The sequence below is a fragment of the Diabrotica undecimpunctata genome, chromosome 7 (assembly GCF_040954645.1).
Source record: "Diabrotica undecimpunctata isolate CICGRU chromosome 7, icDiaUnde3, whole genome shotgun sequence".
Taxonomy (NCBI): domain Eukaryota; kingdom Metazoa; phylum Arthropoda; class Insecta; order Coleoptera; family Chrysomelidae; genus Diabrotica; species Diabrotica undecimpunctata.
The window spans coordinates 21909765-21931135 of NC_092809.1; the positions used below are offsets into that span (position 1 = coordinate 21909765).

Consider the following 21371-nt stretch of genomic DNA (forward strand, 5'->3'; position numbering starts at 1 on the left):
GGCGTAGTACGATTTTGTCGAACGCAATTGCAGTACAATAATGTTGAAAATCGGATGGGAACACACACGTACCGATTTTGCAGTATGAGTTTTATTTTCAAATCAGAAACATGTCAGATAACGATATACTTTTAGCGGCTCTGGCTCTTTGTATAAACGAAAAAAATACAAGAAACGGAGGTGGTGGAAAAATTGTTGCTGAAAAGACATACATACTGTCACATACATTTATTAGAAAAATTGGGATTATATCCAGAAAATTTTAATTTCCTTTTGTAACATCACTTTTTTACCAACTCTTAATTAGTATCCGCTTTCACTTCTTGAAATTTCATCATCATCAGTGGTATTACAGCTAGTTATGAGCCAAAGCCATCTTCAAAACAATCTTCCATTCGCCCCTGTCTCTAGCAACTCTTCTCCATGCTTTAACTCCGATGGATTTTAGATCATCCTCTATGTTATCTTGATACCTAATTTTTGGTCTTCCTCTGGCTCGTCTTCCCACTAGTCCTCTTCGGTCGAAAATTTTTCTGATAGTTGCATCTTTATCTCGCCTAATTACATGTCCTATCCATCGAAGGCGTGCTAATTTAATACATTTTACAACGTCAGGTTCCCCAAAACTTCTGTATAACTCAAAGTTGTAGCGCCTACGCCACAAACCCTGTTCTTGGACTCCTCCATATATTTTCCTTAGAATTTTTCTCTCAAAACGTTTAAGCAATTCTTGGTCGTTCTGTGTAAGTGACCACGTTTCTGACCCGTATGTTAACACTGGCCTTATTAGTGTTTTATATGTGGTAACTTTAATTTTTCTGGGTAGTTTTGGGGCCGTCTGTTTCCTCAAGCCATAATAGCACTTATTGGCAAGCACCATTCTTCTTTTAATTCCTTCGCTGACATTGTTGTCTTTGGTCAGCAGCGAGCCCAGGTAGACGAATGTGTCCACACCTTCCAGTTCCAGATCATCAATTAATAGTCTAGGTAACTGGTTGCCTGATCTAGTAAAATACATATACTTGGTTTTCTGTGAGTTTTAATCCCATTCTCAGTGCAAACGCCCTAGTGATTGAAATGCTTCGATCAGAGATTCTGTGGACCTAGCAATAATGTTTATGTCATCTGCATGTCTGACCACTTGTACAGATTTATTAAAGATGTTGCCATTCGTATTAATATGGCACTCTCGAATTACTTTTTCTAGTGCAAGGTGAAATAAGAGACATGACAGTCCATCTCCCTGTCTTAGTTCATTTTTACAATGGAAGGGTCTTGAAAAGTAGTTTTGGATTCTGACTACACTCTCTACGCCTGTGAGTGTAAGTTCCGTTAGTTGAACAAGATGAAACGGCATTTAAAATTCCACCATAGCCTGTAGAAGTTTTTGTCTGAAACTTTTACAGGCTATGTTGAAATTCTCTAAACTTTTTTTCTAGCGGTTTTATCATATGATGTCAATTTTATTTTCCGAATACACTCTATTCTTTGTAAATGTCAAAAAAATCTCTTAAAAACTTCTAGCTATAAGCCATTTTCGAAATTTACCAGCAAATGATTTGTTTGCAATCGTACGATTTTGTCGTTCACAATATCTTCTCTTCTTAAGGAATAAGGAAATATTGAATACTTAATCTCAGTTAAATTTTTAACTGTACTTTTATAAAAAGAAAGAAAACAAACAATATAAATTTTTAAATACTTTACATAATATTATTACAATCAATCATTTCTCCAAACAGTTTCCACTTCATCAGTCCTATATCTCTGTGTTATAAAGGAATCTTCCCATTTCATTCTGACTCCAGCTCCGAACATTTCCGCACCTGCATGGGCGATCATTATTCCATTGTCTATACAAAACCGTTCATCGGTAGCAAACAGTTCAGCCCCTCTTTCTTTGCACATTACACCCATCATTTCTTGAAGCCTAAGATTGCATCCTACACCTCCTACAATAAGAACTTCTTGGGAGTTGCAGTGAGCTAGTGCTCGTTCTGTTGTTTCGACTAACATGGCAAATATTGTTTCCTAAAAAAACATATTTTATTTTGTTTGTACATAATAAAATTGAAATTGTAGCACAGTGACAATCATGTGGCAAAAAGAAAGGATCTGCCAGCAAGTAATTGGGTTTTGAATTAGTGTATTGTTTATTCTACTCCTCAGATTAAGCTCACAGCAATTTTTATCTGCAATATGTTTTTAAAACTGAAAAATCTGTGCCGTTACAGTTTTTCGTTGAATTAAATTTAGTAAATAGCTATTTTATTAGCCTATAATTCCACACAAATGTTAAAGTTGAATGATTTGTGTAGAAAAAACGTTTTTTTTTTTTGTTTTATGCAACAAAGTTATATAATGCCATATTAAAAAACATTTACCAACCTGTAAAGAGAAACAGAGATCCTCAGGTGTGTATCCTTCACTCAGTAAACTTTTTGTCTTTGATTCCATAAAAGACAGAATTCCTGAAAAACTAACATCCATACCTTTGACACAATATGGCAATAGTACATATTTAGATCCCTTTTTAGCCATTTGTTCGATATTATAGCCTGGACTAGGATCATTAGAAATTTTCAATACTCTTGCAAATCGATCTAAGCAGTTACCAACAGCTATGTCAATAGTTTCTCCAAAAATTCTATACCTTTTCCTTGCATAAGCAATAATTTGAGTATTACCACCACTTACATAGAGAACAGTGGGATTGCTGGCTCCTGTTATTAGTCTACCCATCTCGATGTCTAACAATCAATTAAGAAAAAAAAATATGATTAGAACTACCAAGCAATGAATGTGCAACAGATCAATCTTGCAACACTTCACAGTTGTCTACTGGTACTCATGGCTTTTGCAACTGCAAGGCCACTGGGACACTTTTTAGTTATGTGTGAGTAGTGTGAATTGTGCAGCAGATACAGTTAGATATACTTCTACAAAAATAAACTTTGGGATGCTAGCACCTCACCTAACGAATGTACACCAGTGACTAGACAGTTGGAGGATTATTGACTATTACATTTCCTTAAAATTCATTTCACTCCTGGAGTTTACTTACCATTTTTATCACAAAAAAATTCAGAAAAATATTCCTTTAGTTTTCAGTTTTTAATTTGAGTTAGAAATAGTATCACATGCTCTTTCCCGATTTATTAAAAAAACATGGCAACACAGTCAAGCGCCAACATATCGTTCTATGAACTTTAATTGACATCTCAATTGTAGCTATCTTCAATGGGACCAAATGTGAAAATTGTCCCTGATATTTATATTCAACTCTTTTATAATAAAATACTGATTCTTTTTCATTTTCAAAGTGCAAATGGTACAATTTCATCAGTAAGTATGGAAATAGGTTAAGGTTTGTATTACTGTATAAATTATTATTTATCAGTTCTGTTAAAAATATGTGCTTATATATTATCTACAATATTTGAATATTTACTACTATTAGGAAACACTGAAAGATGTTCTTTGGCTTTACAATATGTATGGATTGATTCTTATACTAGATTTCCTTTTCTGACTTTTTGAATGGTATAATTACTTTTATAAATTCCGCTAAATGAGAGGCTAGCATGTAAGAACCAGAAAAATATTCAAACACATTTTAAGATTCAAAAAAGCCATATTTTGCATGATTATCGACTCTTTAAAGGATACGTCCTATACAGTGGTTTACTCCAAGAAGTGGCTTGTTCCATAATTGAGCTACAGTCCGTGCAACAACAGCGACAGTGGCTAAGGGAGCGCCCATTCCAGGACCTTTTGTATAACAAATGACATCTATATCTTCAGGCTTTAATTGTGATTCCTGTAAAGCTTCTTTTAATACAACTAAAACGTTTTCCTTGTGGTGTTGTGCTGTCTCCTTCGGTAAAAAACCTTCACCCGGAGGTGTAATATAGGTTCTTCTACAATTTGAAAGTACTTTTCCATCCTTAATTATCCCTATACCTAATTTATTTGCACTTCCTTCGAAACCCAATGCTACAACCATGATATTCTCTAAAAATATTATTCAAATTCAAATTTAAATCGCTTGGACATAACCTTACAAAAAACAAACTAAATTTTGAAGTTTATTCAACACACATCACATCTTCTGAACAGAACCGTAATAGCTTTTTTGTCGAATTTATAGAAATATAAACATGAAGAAATTAAATGAAAAATAAAAAGTTTAAAAATCTCCTATAATATGATCCTTCTTGTAAAAGCATGTACTGCTCGTATTCTTTTACAAGGTTTATTAGACGAATAATAAAGGGATAAATTATAAAATTTAAAAGTATTCAAAATAATGAAAAAAAAAAAGTAGAATTATTATTAACCCTCTAGCAGGCAAGACCGCCTCCAGACGGATTAACTTCTATTGTATGAATATATATATTTTAGTGTAGGTTACATAATTTGCGGTATAAATTTATATCAAAGACGTAAAATGCGTTTGAACATTGACCGCCTCAAGGCGGTGTTACCTGTCTACATGAATTTCTCGGTTCTCTTACAAATCAGACACGTTTATTATGTTACATCGATTTTTTGGGATTTTGAGTATTATTTTTTGTTTCAGTTATCTAAAATGTCTTCTAAAAGAACCAATAATATGTGGCGTAAGTCCAAAATTAACTACTCTCGAATGACTGAAGAGGAAATTAGAGAAATGATGGATTCTATTACGACGGACGAAGAATCCGAATACGATGACGAAGTCTGCGGAGAGTTTGTGGACGACTCCGATTACTTGGTTGAAACTGATGACGATGTTCAATCAAGTGAAGATGAACTTATAAAAGATAAGGAAAATGTAATTAACGAATGTCTATCAGATATGCAGAGACTATCATCGGCCGAGTTTCTTACGAAATCTACAGAGTTAGATTTGAATGTAACTGGATGTTTCTCTACAATGACATCGACTCCAGCATCTTCACCTAACCAGCAACATCAAAAAATACATTGTTAGCCTCAACACTAGGTATTTTATTAGCAACAGTGACGGAATCTGAAGATGTTCAACCATCAATAGCAGCAGCGACGGAATCCGGAGATGTTCAACCATCCACTTCAGCAGGAAGTACAGAGTGCAGTGCTATTTATCTGGAACGAAAGCCTATGAAAAGAGCAAAGTCACCATTACCCGAGAATGAGCCTGAGTGTCCCCAAATGCTACCGAACAATGTCGGGTTTATTGGACAAGCAGTAAATATTGATTTCAAGTCTGATGAATTTAAAAAGATAGTTTGGAGACAGAAAAACTTACAACTACATAAAAATCAGGTGGTGTTTCAAAATCAGTGCTTCAATTATTTTTTTAAAGATGATTTCTATGAACATATAGCTACAAGCACAAATATGAACGCATGATTTCTAGATATAAACTCTTTATTCAAAGTAACTTCTTTAGAAATTAGACAATATGTGGGTATTCTTATTTACATGTCTTTGTACCGTTATCCAACTATGGAGCAATACTGGGGAGAACACGCTTTTGAAGCCAAACTTAGAAGTACAATGACATCTAAAAAAATTTTCGCAATTCGTAAGCATCAAAGTTTCAACGACCTTTCTTTGCTGAAGAAAAAATGTGAACCGGGGTATGGTCCACTTTACAAAGTTCGACCAATCATTGATCACGTCAATGATCGTTTTGATTCAGTAGCAAAACAGCCCCGTTTGTGTGTAGATGAGCAAATGTGTGCAACGAAGGTGCGTTCACAACTTCGCCTATATGCCAAATAAACCCCACAAGTGGGGAATGAAACTTTTTGTTCTCTGTGACTCCTATGGATTTGCATACCGCTTCGAAGTTTATACTGGTGCTGGTGATAACATTGTCCTTCCAGGGGAACCAGATTTGGGAGCAACGTCCAATGTTGTTGTTCGGTTAGCAAAAACTGTTCCTCATTTTATGAATCATATAATTTACTTTGATAATTTCTATACGTCATTACCACTACTTGTCCATCTAACGAGCCATGGGATATATGCACTTGGGACTATTCGTCATGATAGAATTCCTAATTGTAAGTTACCTACTGACAAAGATAAACGAGCTATTGATTTAAAAAGAGGAAAATCCAGTGAATACGTTGGTACTGCATATGGTGTTGACATAACCACAATACATTGGAAGGATACCAAAAATGTATGATTATCGTCTTTTGTTGGGGTTCGGCCATTCCCATCTATACTTCCAAAAGAGTCACCAAGAAAGATTGCTAGATATGACAGAAAGAAGAAGAAATATTTGGAGCTTGATTGTCCGAATATTATTAAAGGTATTTTATGTCCACATTGATTATTACATTGTTCTATATTCTATTTTATTTTTAGAGTACAATTGCCACATGAGCGGAGTAGATTTATTAGACGGCTTACTTGGTCGATATCGCATCCGAATAAAAACAAAAAGGGCTTCACTTCGCCTTTTTTATCACTTTATCGATATGACTTTAGTAAATTCATACCTTCCCCACCGTAAAATTCATGGGAAGACTGTAATTCAGAACATTCCAAATTTTCGGTGGTTCAGTGGGTGATGTAGACTGCAAATATCAGGCAAATCCTAAGAAGAAACCAGTAGGTGGACCATCTATAAACGTACTGCAACCATCACAAACTGGTGAAAGAAAAACATATCTACCAGCAGATGATATTCGCGTTGACTGGAACACTTCACACTGGCCAACTTTTCTTGATAGAATGGCTAAAAAACATGCAAGCTAGCTGGCTGCAAATCAGAAACTAAAGTTTTTTGTTGTAAATGTCAAGTTAATCTATGTTTTTCTTCAATAAATAATTGTTTTCTTGCTTTTCACAAAAGCAATTAATTTTCCATTTTCACTTACTTATTTATGTTTATTGTATTTGCTTATTAAGTTTATAATAAAATAAACTAAGAACATTTTCCCGGCAAGCCCGCCTGGAGGCGGGCAATATATTTTTTTCCTCAGTTGGCTAAAAAAAACTTTCAGTCAAAATAAATATCATAATTGACTCTTTTATGTCAAAACCTATGAAGCTGTGATTTTGTTATTGAAAATAAAATTGGCCTGGTAGAGAGTTAATGGTAGGGAAAGCCCGGTACTGATATGGATAATGTGTGTGCTCTCAATACAATAGAATAGACACTTGACAGATGTCATAAATTACAAAAGCCACTACTCTATCACAGATATTACTATTCAACTTCAAAATAGTTATTATGACAAAATATTATCAATCATCCAAATTTTTCTGTTTAATAATGAAAGAAAATTTTCATTTGGTTCGATACGTTTATTAACTAGTATCACAATGGCAGATATAAATTGGTAAGTACATAACCTATTAAAATGTATAAATATAAATACTATATTATCTTGAAAGGTACCAATCCAATGGGAAATGTTCTGAGGGATCTTCTAGCAAGAGTGAAAGAATTATTTCCTTATATTCTTTGGCTGATGTACAGCTACGATTTTTGTGCCCTGAAGATTTGGATGAGGTGAGAGCCCTGTGTCAAGAATGGTTTCCCATTGAGTACCCTTTTTATTGGTATGAACAGATTACTTCTACTAGTGGGTGAGTTCTTTAATTGCAATTTAGGTTAATTCAATTATGAACAACATCAAGTATTTTATTACTATAATTATTTTAAACTTCCAAGTGCATATTGATTAAATTCATTTAATTTTGGTGATTCATGATTGTGATTAATACAAACAATGGGAATCTGGGAAATAAAGGGTTTCAGCAAAAATTGTACATACAAGTAACATTTTAAACTTTAATACAAAAATGTAATTTTTTAAAATTCAAAAAATTAAAAGTTAAAAATTATATATAAGCTCCTTTATCCTATATCCTTTTACCATTTTTTAAATAGTAGATAAATATTTTTACTACTTTATAAAAATATTACTCTAATTTGGCACTCAATATTTATTAGGATTCTTCTAGTATATTAATTTGCCATTCATCCTAAGACATTCCATATTGTTCTTTGAGAGTTTATATTGTTTTACATACTGTATTAAAGCATCTATAGATTTATTACAATTCTTACAAATAGGATAATGCTAACAAAGTGGGTGAGAAAAAAATAAAAATTTATGTTTTAGAGTCATAGTTAAGTTGGTTTTTTAGTTTAATATGACATCTTTGGGCATAAGAGTGTCCATATAATAATCTAAAAAGCATTAAAGCCATTATAAACAATAAATAAAAAATTATAATAAACATAATTATTGTGTTGTTTAATGATATTCGGTGATATTCTGCTAACTTAGACTTCTGGAATAACCCAGACTGATTTTCAAGAGCCAAAAGTTTGTATACAAAGATTGATACAATAGAATTTTAAAAAGTCCTAAGACACTTAGGTCTCAGACTAGAATTAAAAGATCAGACCATAGCTTAGGTAGGTATGATATGTGAGACTATGTGCCTTAGGTGCAATTGATGTATAATCAATTAAAACTACAGACAGAAAACCAAAAAATATTACCAATTAGACATTGGTCTTCTTCGGATACACTGAATTGCTGGAGGTTTGCAATCACTACATTAAAATGTTCTCTATTCTGTGCCACTCTTGTTTAATGTTAATGCCTGTCTAAGTTCTGATATTTTTCGTAGCGTTGACATAGACATTGGTAATACTTTTGAACGAAATAACAAACCTTAAAGAAATGACAAACCACATCGTATAATTTTTCTAATGCAACCTCTCTACTTGTATTTTGGAATCAATATCAAACTACAGGTCTCACATATCTATACTTGATGATAGGCACTACAAGTATATACAGGACAGCCTATTCTTAAAGTGGCTCTAACTACAAGAAGTACTTATGATAAGCATTAAGATAGAGAACTTAGTGCTTTTTGTTATATATACTGGTCAGTAAATATTTGGCATTTGATGTAAATATTTACTTGGACTGTCCCAATGACAATGTCTAGAGCATTGTTTAATAGTAGTTAAGTTATGTCAACTTACTGAATTATCTGGAGAAAGTTGTGTAATGCAATAACAATATTTGCCAATCAAAAACAATTTAAACAAAATTTAACTACTGATAAAATATACCATGTCTATGAGACATCATGTCTTCTACATAATGTTTTCCAGTAATTTATACATTATAGAATTATTATACAATGCATTAATATTTTGCACAAATATACATTTTCAAATTACTTTTAAAAATTGTTTCTTGAATGTTTTGTATCATATAATTAATAATTAAACAGTTGTTCCAAAGCAATATGGAATGACATTGAAACAGCTAAAACTTACAATAAAATAAAACTGAGCATATAAATTACATGTTATCATTGTCAACTCAGTTCCAGGCAGATGACTAATAAAAGGTTTTCAAAGATTTATATCATAAAAATCAATTACTCGTGTAAACTGCTGGATTCTGAACTATTTCCACGCAAAAGGTTGCCCCTCCCACATCACATTTAACAGAGAGTGTTATTAGCCCAGTCAGTCAGTCAGTAATCATTTAAAATCGTTGGGGTATGGATGTCTCAGCCTTCTGAAAGACCTCGAAAGCCCTGAAGAAGATATCGGAACACACATGTATATAATGTGTGCAAAATATTGTAGTTTTCAATATTTTATTGTTATCAGCAAGTCAGATTGGCAATTCATTCTTCTGAGTACTTCTTCATTGGTACCTCTTGCGGAATTTTCAGAATTCATCTGTATATTCACATCTCAAATCTCTGTATTCTTTTCTCCATGGATTCCGAAATAGTCCATGCCTTGACTGTGTATAATAGAATGGAGCAAATTAACATGAAATTAACCGTCATTTGAGTTGTAACCATAGATCTTTGCTACATGGTAAATTTGCAAATACAAGTCTAGCTACTTTGATTTGGCATTTTATTTCCTGAGAGTGATCTCATTCTTCGTTCAATGTACATCCCAGATATGTAAACTTTCACATTCATTGTAGTATCTGATTATTTTTCCATAGAATCATGTGATGGTTCTTCAACTTACTTATTATATTTCGTCTTCTTCATATTCAATTTCAGTCCATATTTGTCACTGACAGTTATGGCTTTATCGACAAGGAATTTTAAAGCTCACAGGCTATCCGCTATTAATATTCCCAGAAAGTATCGATAATAATTCTCTGTGCAGTATTTTGTATCATCTCCATTTGTTTTAATATTATGTCCAGCTGATTTATATACAAACGTGCTGTAATCAATTTTTGTGTGACATATATTTTAATAATGAAGTAGAATCTTCCCCCTATTTGTAGATGGCTTTTTATGTACTGAACATGATTTTTCTCAAACATCTAATTCAAGGAGTTCTTGCTCTTGTACCTAATAGACTTTTGTTCGAAAAAGGTAGATTTCATACCCACAAGCCGAAACTTGTTTTAACTGATATATTCTGATGTCAATTTGCTATGTTTAAAACATAGGTAAATAGGTTCCCTACACAGGAACCTATGTACTGTGTTTTTTCTCTTAAGTTTATTTCCATGTCTATTAATTGTTTATTTTTATGCGTTTTCTCCTTTTTTTTTGTCTACACAGTTTATTAGCTGTTCGTTTTTTATTTTAAAATACCATTTTTCTTTCTCTAGTTAGTATAGTCAAATATGTGCTTCATTTCATTCTTCAATTGCCACTTCACCATTGGTGATCTTTCCTTTTTGAAGCGAGGCTTCTATACTGGCGTTGTATTACTTTTTTTCTTTGTAGTAAAATGCTGAGGCGAGCGTCACAGAACTAGCTCCACAAGATGGCATCTTCACGGGTAGCGTCATAGAATAGCGGTTCTTGACATCGATTTACAACTCTCGATCAATTCGTTTCTAGTCATTATATATTTACTCTAAGCCGGTATAAATTAAAAGCTGCATGAAAAATAACTATCAAAATATAGATATTAAATGAGAAGCAAACAATTAAAAGAATATCTGTCACTAAAAGATTCGATTCGTAAGTATTGTCAAAATTTAATAAAAGTCATAAATGTCATCCGATTATTAACAACATTGAATCTTCTGTTAAATTTTTATAATAATTCTCGTTTTAAAATAATTTCATATAAATATAATTATGATTTTGAAACATTATTTAGTTTTTATAATTAAATTTACTATCAAATGAAACAAGCATTTGAACTAATCCCGAGGCTGGTTTTATTCTAAAATAACAGCACAATAAATACCAAATTAAATTTTTTTGAAAAAAAAACAAAAATAGTTAGAATAGTTAGGAATGATGTTACTTATGATTGTAGTGGATAGTTAAAAATATATATTCAAAATACACCAGTACCAGTGGCCTTCAGCAAGAATTTGCACAGATGTGTATCTGAATGAAACTGTAACTGGTACCTTCAATATCAGGTCTAGGCCGTTTTATAGCCAATTTTGTCATATATTTAAAACATTTTGTAACGTTTGTTGATAAAATGTGTGGTTTAGTTAATGCCTTAAAAGGATTTAACGCATTTTTGCTTTTGGAGTATGTTAATCGAGGACAAGTCTTATTTAATCATATACGAGGTCTGTTTTGTAAATTCTTTGATGAAACAGGAAATTGTTTTACAAAAATGACTATTGCTAATACACTTGCGAGCAAAAAAATCGACTCAAACGTAAAATAAGTTATATTTTTCGACTACGGTGTTTGGCCAGTGTTTATCGACATATATGTAAAATTAAAAGTAAAATATTGTAAACAGAAGTAATTTTTATTGCAATGACACTAATATTTATAAAGTTAGTAAGTAAAAAACATAACAAACATAACTTAATATTGTATGTGAGAAAACACGTTATGAATGAAAGTCACTATGTAATGAAATATTAAGTGGCTGAATGGATCAATAATCCAAAGCCATTAAAGAAAATGAATATTAAAGTAAATTAACATAAAAAATCAAAATTAATACTGAGTATTTCCTCCTCTGAGTAGTTTTTATTAAGTTTCTGACTGATTCTCGAGGAATCACTTCCCACTCTTTATCTAATTCAGTTTTTAGCTCCGCCACTGTCGTTGGTACTTGATTACGTACCCGAACCCTGCGTTTAAGTTTATCTCATAGGTGCTCGATGGTATTCATATCCGGACTCAATGGAGGTCAGTCCATTGTTGTTATATTGGTGTTGGTCAGGTAATCTTTCGTAACCGCGCTGTGTGACATCGAACGTTATCATGCATTGACATGAAGCCGTCACCTATGTAGCCGACGTAAGGAACAACATGGACTACCACCGGGGACGAACGCAAGCTCTGTTTTTCCTTCCAAAGATATAAAACCCCAAAACATACACGAACCACCTCCATAGCTCACTGTTTCGGCACTGCAGCACTAGACAAATCCGATCCGGTTCTCCGGACCTCCGATAGTCTTCTGTTATTGTTATACAAGTACATTCGACTCAGGGCCAACTTAATATTTGCCGCCCCCCTTCCAACACTTTAGACATACATACTATTATTTAAAGAAATGTGCAGAAGATGCATAATATAACAATAATAATTTGTAAATAGATAAATACTTACTTTTAACATTTAGACTAATCTCCATGATCCAACGTCCATATATTATCCTAATGTATATCCTAATATCCTAATGTATATCCTAATATCCCATTATAATATCCTAATTTAAACGTCCATTATCCTAATTTAATAACCATGATCCAACCTCCAGAATATGTATATCCTAATATCCTAATCCGTCCATTTAATTAAAATAAACCGTGAATAGAAACATAAACACATAAAAAAACTAAAAACGCACTATTCGGGCTTTCGTCTCGGAAAACTTTTTGACAATATCTTTAATGTCCAATGTCGAACACACTTCATGTTCTATAGATAACATTGCAGAAAGCAGAAACACATTTTACTACAATTGTTATTTGTTCTACGTGCGCCCCAATGTTTTTTCTCCACTTCATATAATTTTTGATGAGCAGAGTCAACTGTTAATCCTTTTTTTAATGTTGTAGATAGTTTAAACAGTTTTTGAGAATATTTTATATGAGCTGCACCGGATTCATGTCTTTTTAAAATAATAGCTAAATGTTGCCAGTCACTTACCCCATTAATTCCACTAAGTAATTGTCGGCTGCTTTCATCACAACAAAACAGTTTACAAGGTGCACAAAAAACACTATCTAGTGATAATGAGTAAAGTAACCACGGGCGATGAATTTGGTCTTGATTAGGTAATGTGCGATAATAATAAGTTTCTGAAAATTTCCTATTATTTGTATCACTGGGGAAGTTAATTTTTGTAATTTGCTGAGGAAAATTTTCAACAACAAATTGAACTTCACTTGGATTCATATTTGCAGGCCATTTTCCGGGATCATCTGAAACCAAGTATATGCTGGAGCTTTCTACACTGCAATCTAGATTAACTGGAACATTAATTGTTCTGTCTTGGTTGGTGGTTTCAGGTTCAGGCGTTTCAGCATCAGCGCTCGCACTATCGCTATTATTGTCATCAAATCATCCGTCTCTATCCGCAGGAATATTCAATTGTTTGGTACTTTTTTCTATGGTTTGGACTTCGCTTGAAGTTTAAGGTCCTAAATTTATAGTCTTCTATATTTTCATGTATGTTTTTCATCAAAAACGATTCCAGTGCACCGCCAAGTTTTTTTTTCTGCTCAGTTTTTGCTATTTTTATTTCTCAGTTATTTTTCTATATTAAAAACCTGAAAGTCATTTTCTAAAAATGACTTTCAGGTTTTTAGTTTTTAGTTTTAAGTGTCTAAATTCATCGAATTCTCAACTAAGACTGAACATAAGACATAATAACTCATCTATAAACATAACCATAGGAACAATATTATAACAGAAATGTTACAACCACTTGCCTAAATTCTTGTAAAGTATCTACGTGTGAAATCTCAAATAACTGAAGTCCGAAAGCCGCCAGCCGCTTTGAATTAAAAAGTATTCCCGAAACTGCTTTATGACTGTACCTGCAAAAGGGCGGCAGTTCATACAATAAATAATATTTTCTGACATTTTTTTAGATTAGGATGAAAAAAAGAAGTATACATGATAAATGAAACGCATTTAAGTATTATCACGTACTGAATAATTATTATTGTTTGTAATATTAGAGTTCACAGAATTATCTGAATCATTACTATTTAATTATTGAATTTATTTTCGTTTTAAAAAAAGTATTATCATCCGTGGACTGCTTTTGGCCGCCCCTATTGTTGGCCGCCTGTGTGCGATGCACACTTGGCACACATGGTAGCGGCGGCCCTGATTCGACTCTCATAAGAGAATAACACTCTGCTCCATTGACCAAGATCCCAGTTGACGTGTTCTAGTGCAAACTGAAGCCGAGCTTATTTCTGAAGTGCGCTCAATTTGGGCTTTATGTTAGTTCATCTGGGAGTCAAAGTGGCAGCCTTAAGTCTTCTAACTGTCCACTGAGTGATGATGACACCTCGTACATTTTTCAAGGATTGTTGAAGCTCAACTCCTGTTGTGTGCCGATTCCACAAGGACTCAGTACAATGAATCAATCGTCCCTATCTGTCGTTACACGTCGCCGACCCGACATGATCGTCGACTGTAGCTACCGGTCTCCTGGTATCGATGCTATTCGCTCCGTGCGTGACTGACGCGACACGTACCGCCTTCATCTGACAGTTTTGGACCTACCAATTTTCAGGTTAAACATATGACATTAATGACATATGTTTGACATTGTTAAATACAGGCGAAATTGACAATTATTAATAATTAACTTTTTAATTATATTTTTTCAGTTTATGTACAAAATAAATGTAGTATTAAAAACTGGGTTTCTCAAAATTTATCATAATATATCTTTTTAAGCCCAAACGGAAAAGAAAAGTTAAAAATCTAGTACTGGCAAATCAAGTTTTTCACGTGAAAGAGCATATAATTAAAAACAGTAATAGTAAAAGTTATGATATAAAAGCTACAGGCACTCTGCAGTTAGCTTGAAGCCTTATAAAATATCATTTAAGGTAAATTATTTAAATATTTCAATTGCATAAAAATGAGGTTACGTGATATTTCCTTTTTCATATTAATAGCACGGATCCATCTTTTTCTTTTCTCTAATTTATATGTAATCTTTGGGAACCTATAAAAACTACACTTACTATTTTTGCTATTATTAGCACAACTAAATACGCAACGTGTATTTGCACACATTTTTGATAAAATTTATGCGTAAAAAGATAGTGTCCAATTTTGTCATATTTCGCCGCTACGCACGCTGGCATCGTTTCAAGGTACCCCTACCATGGTCACGCACGAAGCGAATAGTCGGACAATTTTCAATTAAAGGTAACTAATCTACAAATTGAACTAAACGGTAGCGGCAACCATGTAAAATGTCAGCAGTAAATTCTTACCGGGGTCATTTTTATTGTATGCTTCGCCCATGTAAATTAGTTAAAAAGTAATATAGTCTTATAAAGATTTGCCCCCGTAACAATATAAATTGGTGCGATTCACGAGTGTATAGTGAGACAAGTTCGTTGAATAGTTTGAAACATCGGTAAACTTATCAATATTTTGCTGGTCTATATATATATACAATAAGTAAGTTCAAAAAAATTAAATCTTTTGGTCACGAGGATATCGGTCAAAGGAGAAATAATAAAAGGAAATCACAGTTCCATTCCTATATTTGAAGACGTTTCGCTTATTTAATTTACAAGCTTCATCAGTTCAATGAATGGTGAGTGAAGAAAGTTAAGGTGTAAAACAAACACACCATTCTCTTAGTATCCGTGGTAACAATATTAAAGTTGTAATGTTAGCTTAAATGTTCATATGTAGTCGAATTCACGTATAACCATAAGAAAAAGATTACTTTATAGGTGAAAAAAAAAATGGATAAAAACTACTGCGAAGCACTAGAAAAACCCGTCACATTGTTCGTAAAAAAACATATTAACAGTAAAGTGTAGAAATAAAAACAAAAGATTTAAAAAAAAACACACTGGCACAGAGCTGTTTTATAACAAAGTTAACGTTTACAAAACATCTTATACTTCACTTTAGGGCGCATCTCAAATTCAAAAGTTCCAGCCGGAAAACCAAGTCAAGTTACCGGTATTTTCGTTGAACTTCAAGGAATGGGTGAGAGCATTTAAAGATGGTCGCACAAATGTGCATGATGAAGAACGGAGTGGGCGTCCTTCGGTCGTTAATGAAAATTTGGTGCAGAAAGTGGACGAAAAGGTGAGAGAAAACAGACGCTTTACAATTTCATCATTGTCCGACTGCTTTCCTCAGTATTCTCGTAGTGTTTTGTATCGCATTGTTACCGAGAACTTGAATTACCGGAAATTGTGTTCACGTTGGGTTCCAAAAATGTTGACGGATTTGCACAAAACCCAACGTTTAGGCAGTGCATTGACTTTCCTTGAGCGATACCACAGTGAAGGTGAAGATTTTTTAGACCAAATTGTTACTGGTGACGAAACGTGGGTGGCCTACGTCACACCAGAATCGAAACAACAATTCATGGAATGGCGACATTCATCATCACCCAAAAGAGTGAAGTTTCAGCAAACAATTTCTGCCCGGAAAATCATGTGCACACTGTTTTGGGACAGAAAAGGAGTATTGCTAGTGGAGTTTCTGCCTCGTAATGAGACAATCAATGCAGCGTCTTATTGTGAGACATTGAAAAATCTGCGTCGTGCAATCCAGAACAAAAGACGTGGCAAGTTGAGTAAGGGTATCGTTTTGCTGCATGACAATGCCCGTCCACATGTGGCTAATCAGACCAAAGATCTCATCAAATCATTTAAATGGGAAACTCTAGATCATCCTCCATACAGCCCTGATCTGGCGCCCCGCAACTACCATTTGTTCCAGCACTTGAAGAAACACCTGGGCGGTCAGCGTCTTCAAGACGATAACTAAGTCAAAACATTTGTGATGCAGTGGTTAACAAGTCAGGCGGCAGAATTTTATCAGGAGGGTATTCGAAAACTGGTGCCACGTTATGACAAGTGCCTCAATATTCACGGAAATTATGTAGAAAAGTAGATTAAGGTACAGGCTTTCATGTAAAAATAAAATTATTGCCATATCTTTGCACGTCTTTTTTTAATTCCAAAACGGTACTTACTTAAAAAACACGCCTCGTATATATGCTAATATTTTTTTTTTAAATCTATGTTATTCATTTCAAAATCGTGACGGTTATTCTGCGATGCATAAATATTTGTAAAATATAGAATGCTCTCAATTACTTTTTTTATCAAAAAAGAGTGATGTCTTCTCTCTGATCTCATCAATGTCTTCTACATCAGAAACTTTCTAATCTAATCTCGGCGGCAAATAAACCACAAGTGAGTCAGCATTTTTACTATCTAAGTTTTCTTCTAACAAATCTATTAACTCTTTAGTAGTTAGTGCCATCTTCATTTCATATTTCGAGAATTTACTGTAATAAACAAATACACTACTATATATACGCATTCAGATGATAATAGTTTAGATTACTTCATTTTAATTTATATGAACTTCATAATATATTTTTATATTTATATAAACAAATAAACACAAGGAAACTTTCAAATTAAGTTAAAAAAAACAAATATAATGTTTACAGCACACAGCAATTCTATAAATAGAAAATTATGTGTAATGACGAGATCGTATGTTAAAATTTTAAATTGTTTAGTCTAATGAAAAAAATAAGTTTTCTGTTTTTTGAAGTTCTGTATTAGGTACTCTCTAATAAGAATAAAATTTTACTTTAATTTGTTAGACATCTATAAGACACCTGTCACAAGACACATGATAATTTAATAATTATATCGGTCTTAGAATTAATTTTTACATAATTACTTAAGTGTTTAAATAAATAATTAAATTTTTTTGGTACGCCTCTGCAAAATTAATAAGTGGAGTATGATTTCGTTGAAAAGTTATCGTTAAGGGCTTCGTTAAGTGCGATGTTGCCAAGTAATCACCTTCAATTAGAAATTGTTTTAGTATAAGCCTTTGAGACGGCAGACTACGTCATGAGTAGGTGATCGGCGACTGTCCTCTAACTAGAGCCCTCTTTATGTCTTACATCTGCACGATAACTTATAGAATGTGGTATTTATCGTTTCTCATTATATGACGAAAATATGTTTTCTATATTTTACTGTTGAAATCAGCTTTTGGTCTTGACCTATTCTTTGTATTAAAACATTTTCGTACGTAACTCGATGCGTCTACGAGAAACGCGTCATCCTTCCATAAATAATTTTTAATTGTTTATAATAATCTAGCTAGTTCGCATTATTATTATAACCCTTGTAATAATAGAATTTTACCACAAAACACTAATAAATGTTTTCAAACGAAAACAATTTAAAATGATTGTGATATTACAACATAATTGTAAGACGATTTTATCAATAAGACAAGGGAAATATTTATATTTTTATTGATTTCTATTGTTAGAATACCGTAACGATGATAATTCGAAAATTATTCAGATTATTTATCTATGTATATATCTCAACATTTCGAGATAGGAATTATATTTGTAATGTTACACTTACAAAAAAGGCATTGATTTCAATTTAGATATTTTTATTTTCGTTTTTTAGGCGATTCCTTAATTACTTAAAGTTGGTTGTTAGTACAGCGTTTTTTATCGTTCCTCAGTATTTCCTTATTTACCCTATTTAGAATGTAATTATATGTATTTTTCTGTTATAGTAAATTTTACTCGTTGGCTGCCGTCTACAACCATCAAATAATCGGTTTGATCGTTGCAAAAATCAAAGCGTACGAAAATTTAAATGACGAAGACAAGGGAATTTTGGCAAAATCTCTGTCCGATTCCGAAATAGCGTACATTCTGTCGCTAGGAGTACTCAAAGAATACCGAAGGAATGGTATAGCCTCATTGCTACTTGACTCTTTACTGAAACAACTCGTAACTCCGGAAAGGCGAAGAGTCAAAGCGGTTTTTCTACACGTATTGACAACGAATTCGGCTGCCATTATGTTTTACGAACAGAAAAAGTAAGTAAATTTCATATTCCACACTTCTATCTATCAATGTACTTGTTTGATCTGCACTATTCTAGCATGTTTCTTAAGAACATCAGTTGACTTCATTTACCATAGTTCATAAATAGGTGAATAGTAATAGCATGAATACGGTTGAAAAATATTCCATTTATAAATATTTCGTTACTTTATAAATACCTGAGTTATTTTTAGTTTTATTTTTGTTGTGATTACTTACTCGCTACCTACTTATTACTGTAGATGTCTTACTTGTAAGACCTAGTTTAGTAGAATATGCTGTAGTTACAAAAATTGGAGAAGAGAATGGTAATTATGAAATCTACACAAATTGTCATACGGAGGCAAAATTATTTGCGCAAAATAAAGGAATAATAAGATTCTTTGTCACGATGAAACTTTATTTGACCTCCGTGATACGCAATGTGGATGAAAGGATGTTAGCAAAACATGTAAAAATCATCATGGACCCACTAGTCGATAATTTACTTAATGATCATGGAGCCGGAATTCAAGATCCGGCAGAAGAGGACAATGAGATTTAGATGACAGGGTCTCTCTGGTCGTCATCAAGGTACATCCCTGTCAAACAAATAAGAATAACTCTATAGCCTTTAAAATTGGAACATGGAACGTAAGAAGTTTATACCGATCTGGCAAACTAGATAATACTGTTTTGGAAATGTGCAGAATGAAGATTAACATATTGGTGCTTAACGATATACAATGGCCTGAATCAGGAAAATGTAACACCAGAAATGAAACAATGTATTATTCCGGTAACGACAACTCCAATCACAGGCAGGGAGTTGGCATTATAGTTGATAAGAATTCTCAAAAAGCTGTTTGTAACTTTGTTCCCTACTCTGATCGAGAATTGGTGCTGTCTCTCAACTCTCATTTAAAATGAAAATAAATATAATCCAAGTATATGCACGCACTGCAGACAAGGCACGAAGACACCATAGAGAAAAAAGAGACCCACCAACCAACTCTCTTAGCGTAAATTTTGGTGCCTAAGAGAATGGTCCTGTCAATACCGAAATAAATATCTCATGTGCACGTATAAAAAATATGTACCATAAGTACACCTGGTCCTAGGTCTCGGTTGGTGTAACCACAAACGTTGGCATACCTATCGTTTGTTATAAGTTTTGATAAGTACAATTATCTAAAATTTTAGCTACATTTGTACTTAACTGAATCGAACTTTAGTCCACCTTTATAGTAACGACACCGATCGCGAATACTTGTACTATACTTGACTTCTTAGAACGATATTGTTCAACCCTATTTGCCTTTTTCGTTATAATACCAAAACGAAGTCACTTTCTCGTTTACTGTTAAACAGTATCATCCATGCATCTACTGTTAAACTAAACATCTACCCACCCTACCTTGCGTTAATCAATGCAATCTTCTGACTTTGATTTTAGTTTTCAAAGCTAATCAAAATATATTGTATTACAACCGATCTTTTTGGGTAAACGTTTATCTGTCTTTCCCCATCTTGTGGACGGAACATCTTGCCATGATTGACTTACGTGTCCCGCTTTGCCTAACGATATTAGGTATAATATATCTTTATTACATATATAAAAATATATACATATGTAGATACCAACATATACCAATATATGTATTAAGCATATACCTTTGTCATTTTGTAAAGATTGTAATTTTACCCCTACCTGTTGTTTATCGTATTTGATAGCTAGTACTTACACTGCCGTATATCTTTGGTAATAAGATTACTTAGTCATATCATATGTATGTCTTATCTGCTGTGATACCGTTATTTTTTAGACTTTCCTCTACTTTTTCTCATTATAGTTCCCACACGTTTCCTTATTTTTAAGATCCGATGCAAACCTAGTACAACTAGTTCTACAACGTGGAGAAGGCTGTGAAGCATGTTTAATCGTCCCGAAAATGCTTAAAATTTTTTGCCCTCACAAATTTCTTTTAGCTACGCCCAAGACTAACAAATCCTTAGAAGAGTTATACTACGCTTTCTAATTGGCATATCGAGGGCAAGTATATGCACGCACTGCAGACAAGGCACGAAGACACCATAGAGAAAAAAGAGACCCACCAACCAACTCTCTTAGCGTAAATTTCGTGGTTCTTTTATGATCCTTTCCCTTCTCAGAAACAAGTTAATAACTTGTGATGAATAAAACATGATGAAGAAACTACAAGAAGAATATACCAAGGCTGGCCTAGATATTAACCTCGCGAAAACAGAGTACCTATCTACAAGTGAAGAAGACATAGAAGATCTACAGATTGATGACAACGTAACAATCAAAGGAAAGGAT

At 33.2% G+C, this 21371-nt stretch overlaps 2 protein-coding genes across 2 annotated transcripts in view; one reads left to right on the forward strand and one right to left on the reverse strand.

Annotated features, from left to right (window-relative positions):
* Nucleotides 1-1688: 1688 nt before the first annotated feature.
* Nucleotides 1689-4088, reverse strand: Tcs3 (Probable tRNA N6-adenosine threonylcarbamoyltransferase Tcs3). The gene is made up of 3 exons (XM_072538746.1): nt 3670-4088; nt 2389-2750; nt 1689-2031 (listed from the first exon to the last, which is right to left on the reverse strand). Exons 1-3 carry the CDS (start codon nt 4004-4006, stop codon nt 1723-1725), a joined length of 1008 nt encoding a protein of 335 aa, XP_072394847.1. The 5' UTR covers nt 4007-4088; the 3' UTR covers nt 1689-1722.
* A 3065-nt stretch (nt 4089-7153) lies between these two features.
* Naa60 (N-alpha-acetyltransferase 60) overlaps nt 7154-21371 on the forward strand; it is a 42180-nt gene continuing 27962 nt past the window's right edge. Inside the window, exons 1-3 of the mRNA XM_072536836.1 lie at nt 7154-7325; nt 7381-7575; nt 18736-19044. Coding sequence (XP_072392937.1) covers nt 7309-7325; nt 7381-7575; nt 18736-19044 — 521 coding nt within the window. The 5' untranslated portion in view covers nt 7154-7308. The remainder of the gene's footprint in view (nt 7326-7380; nt 7576-18735; nt 19045-21371) is intronic.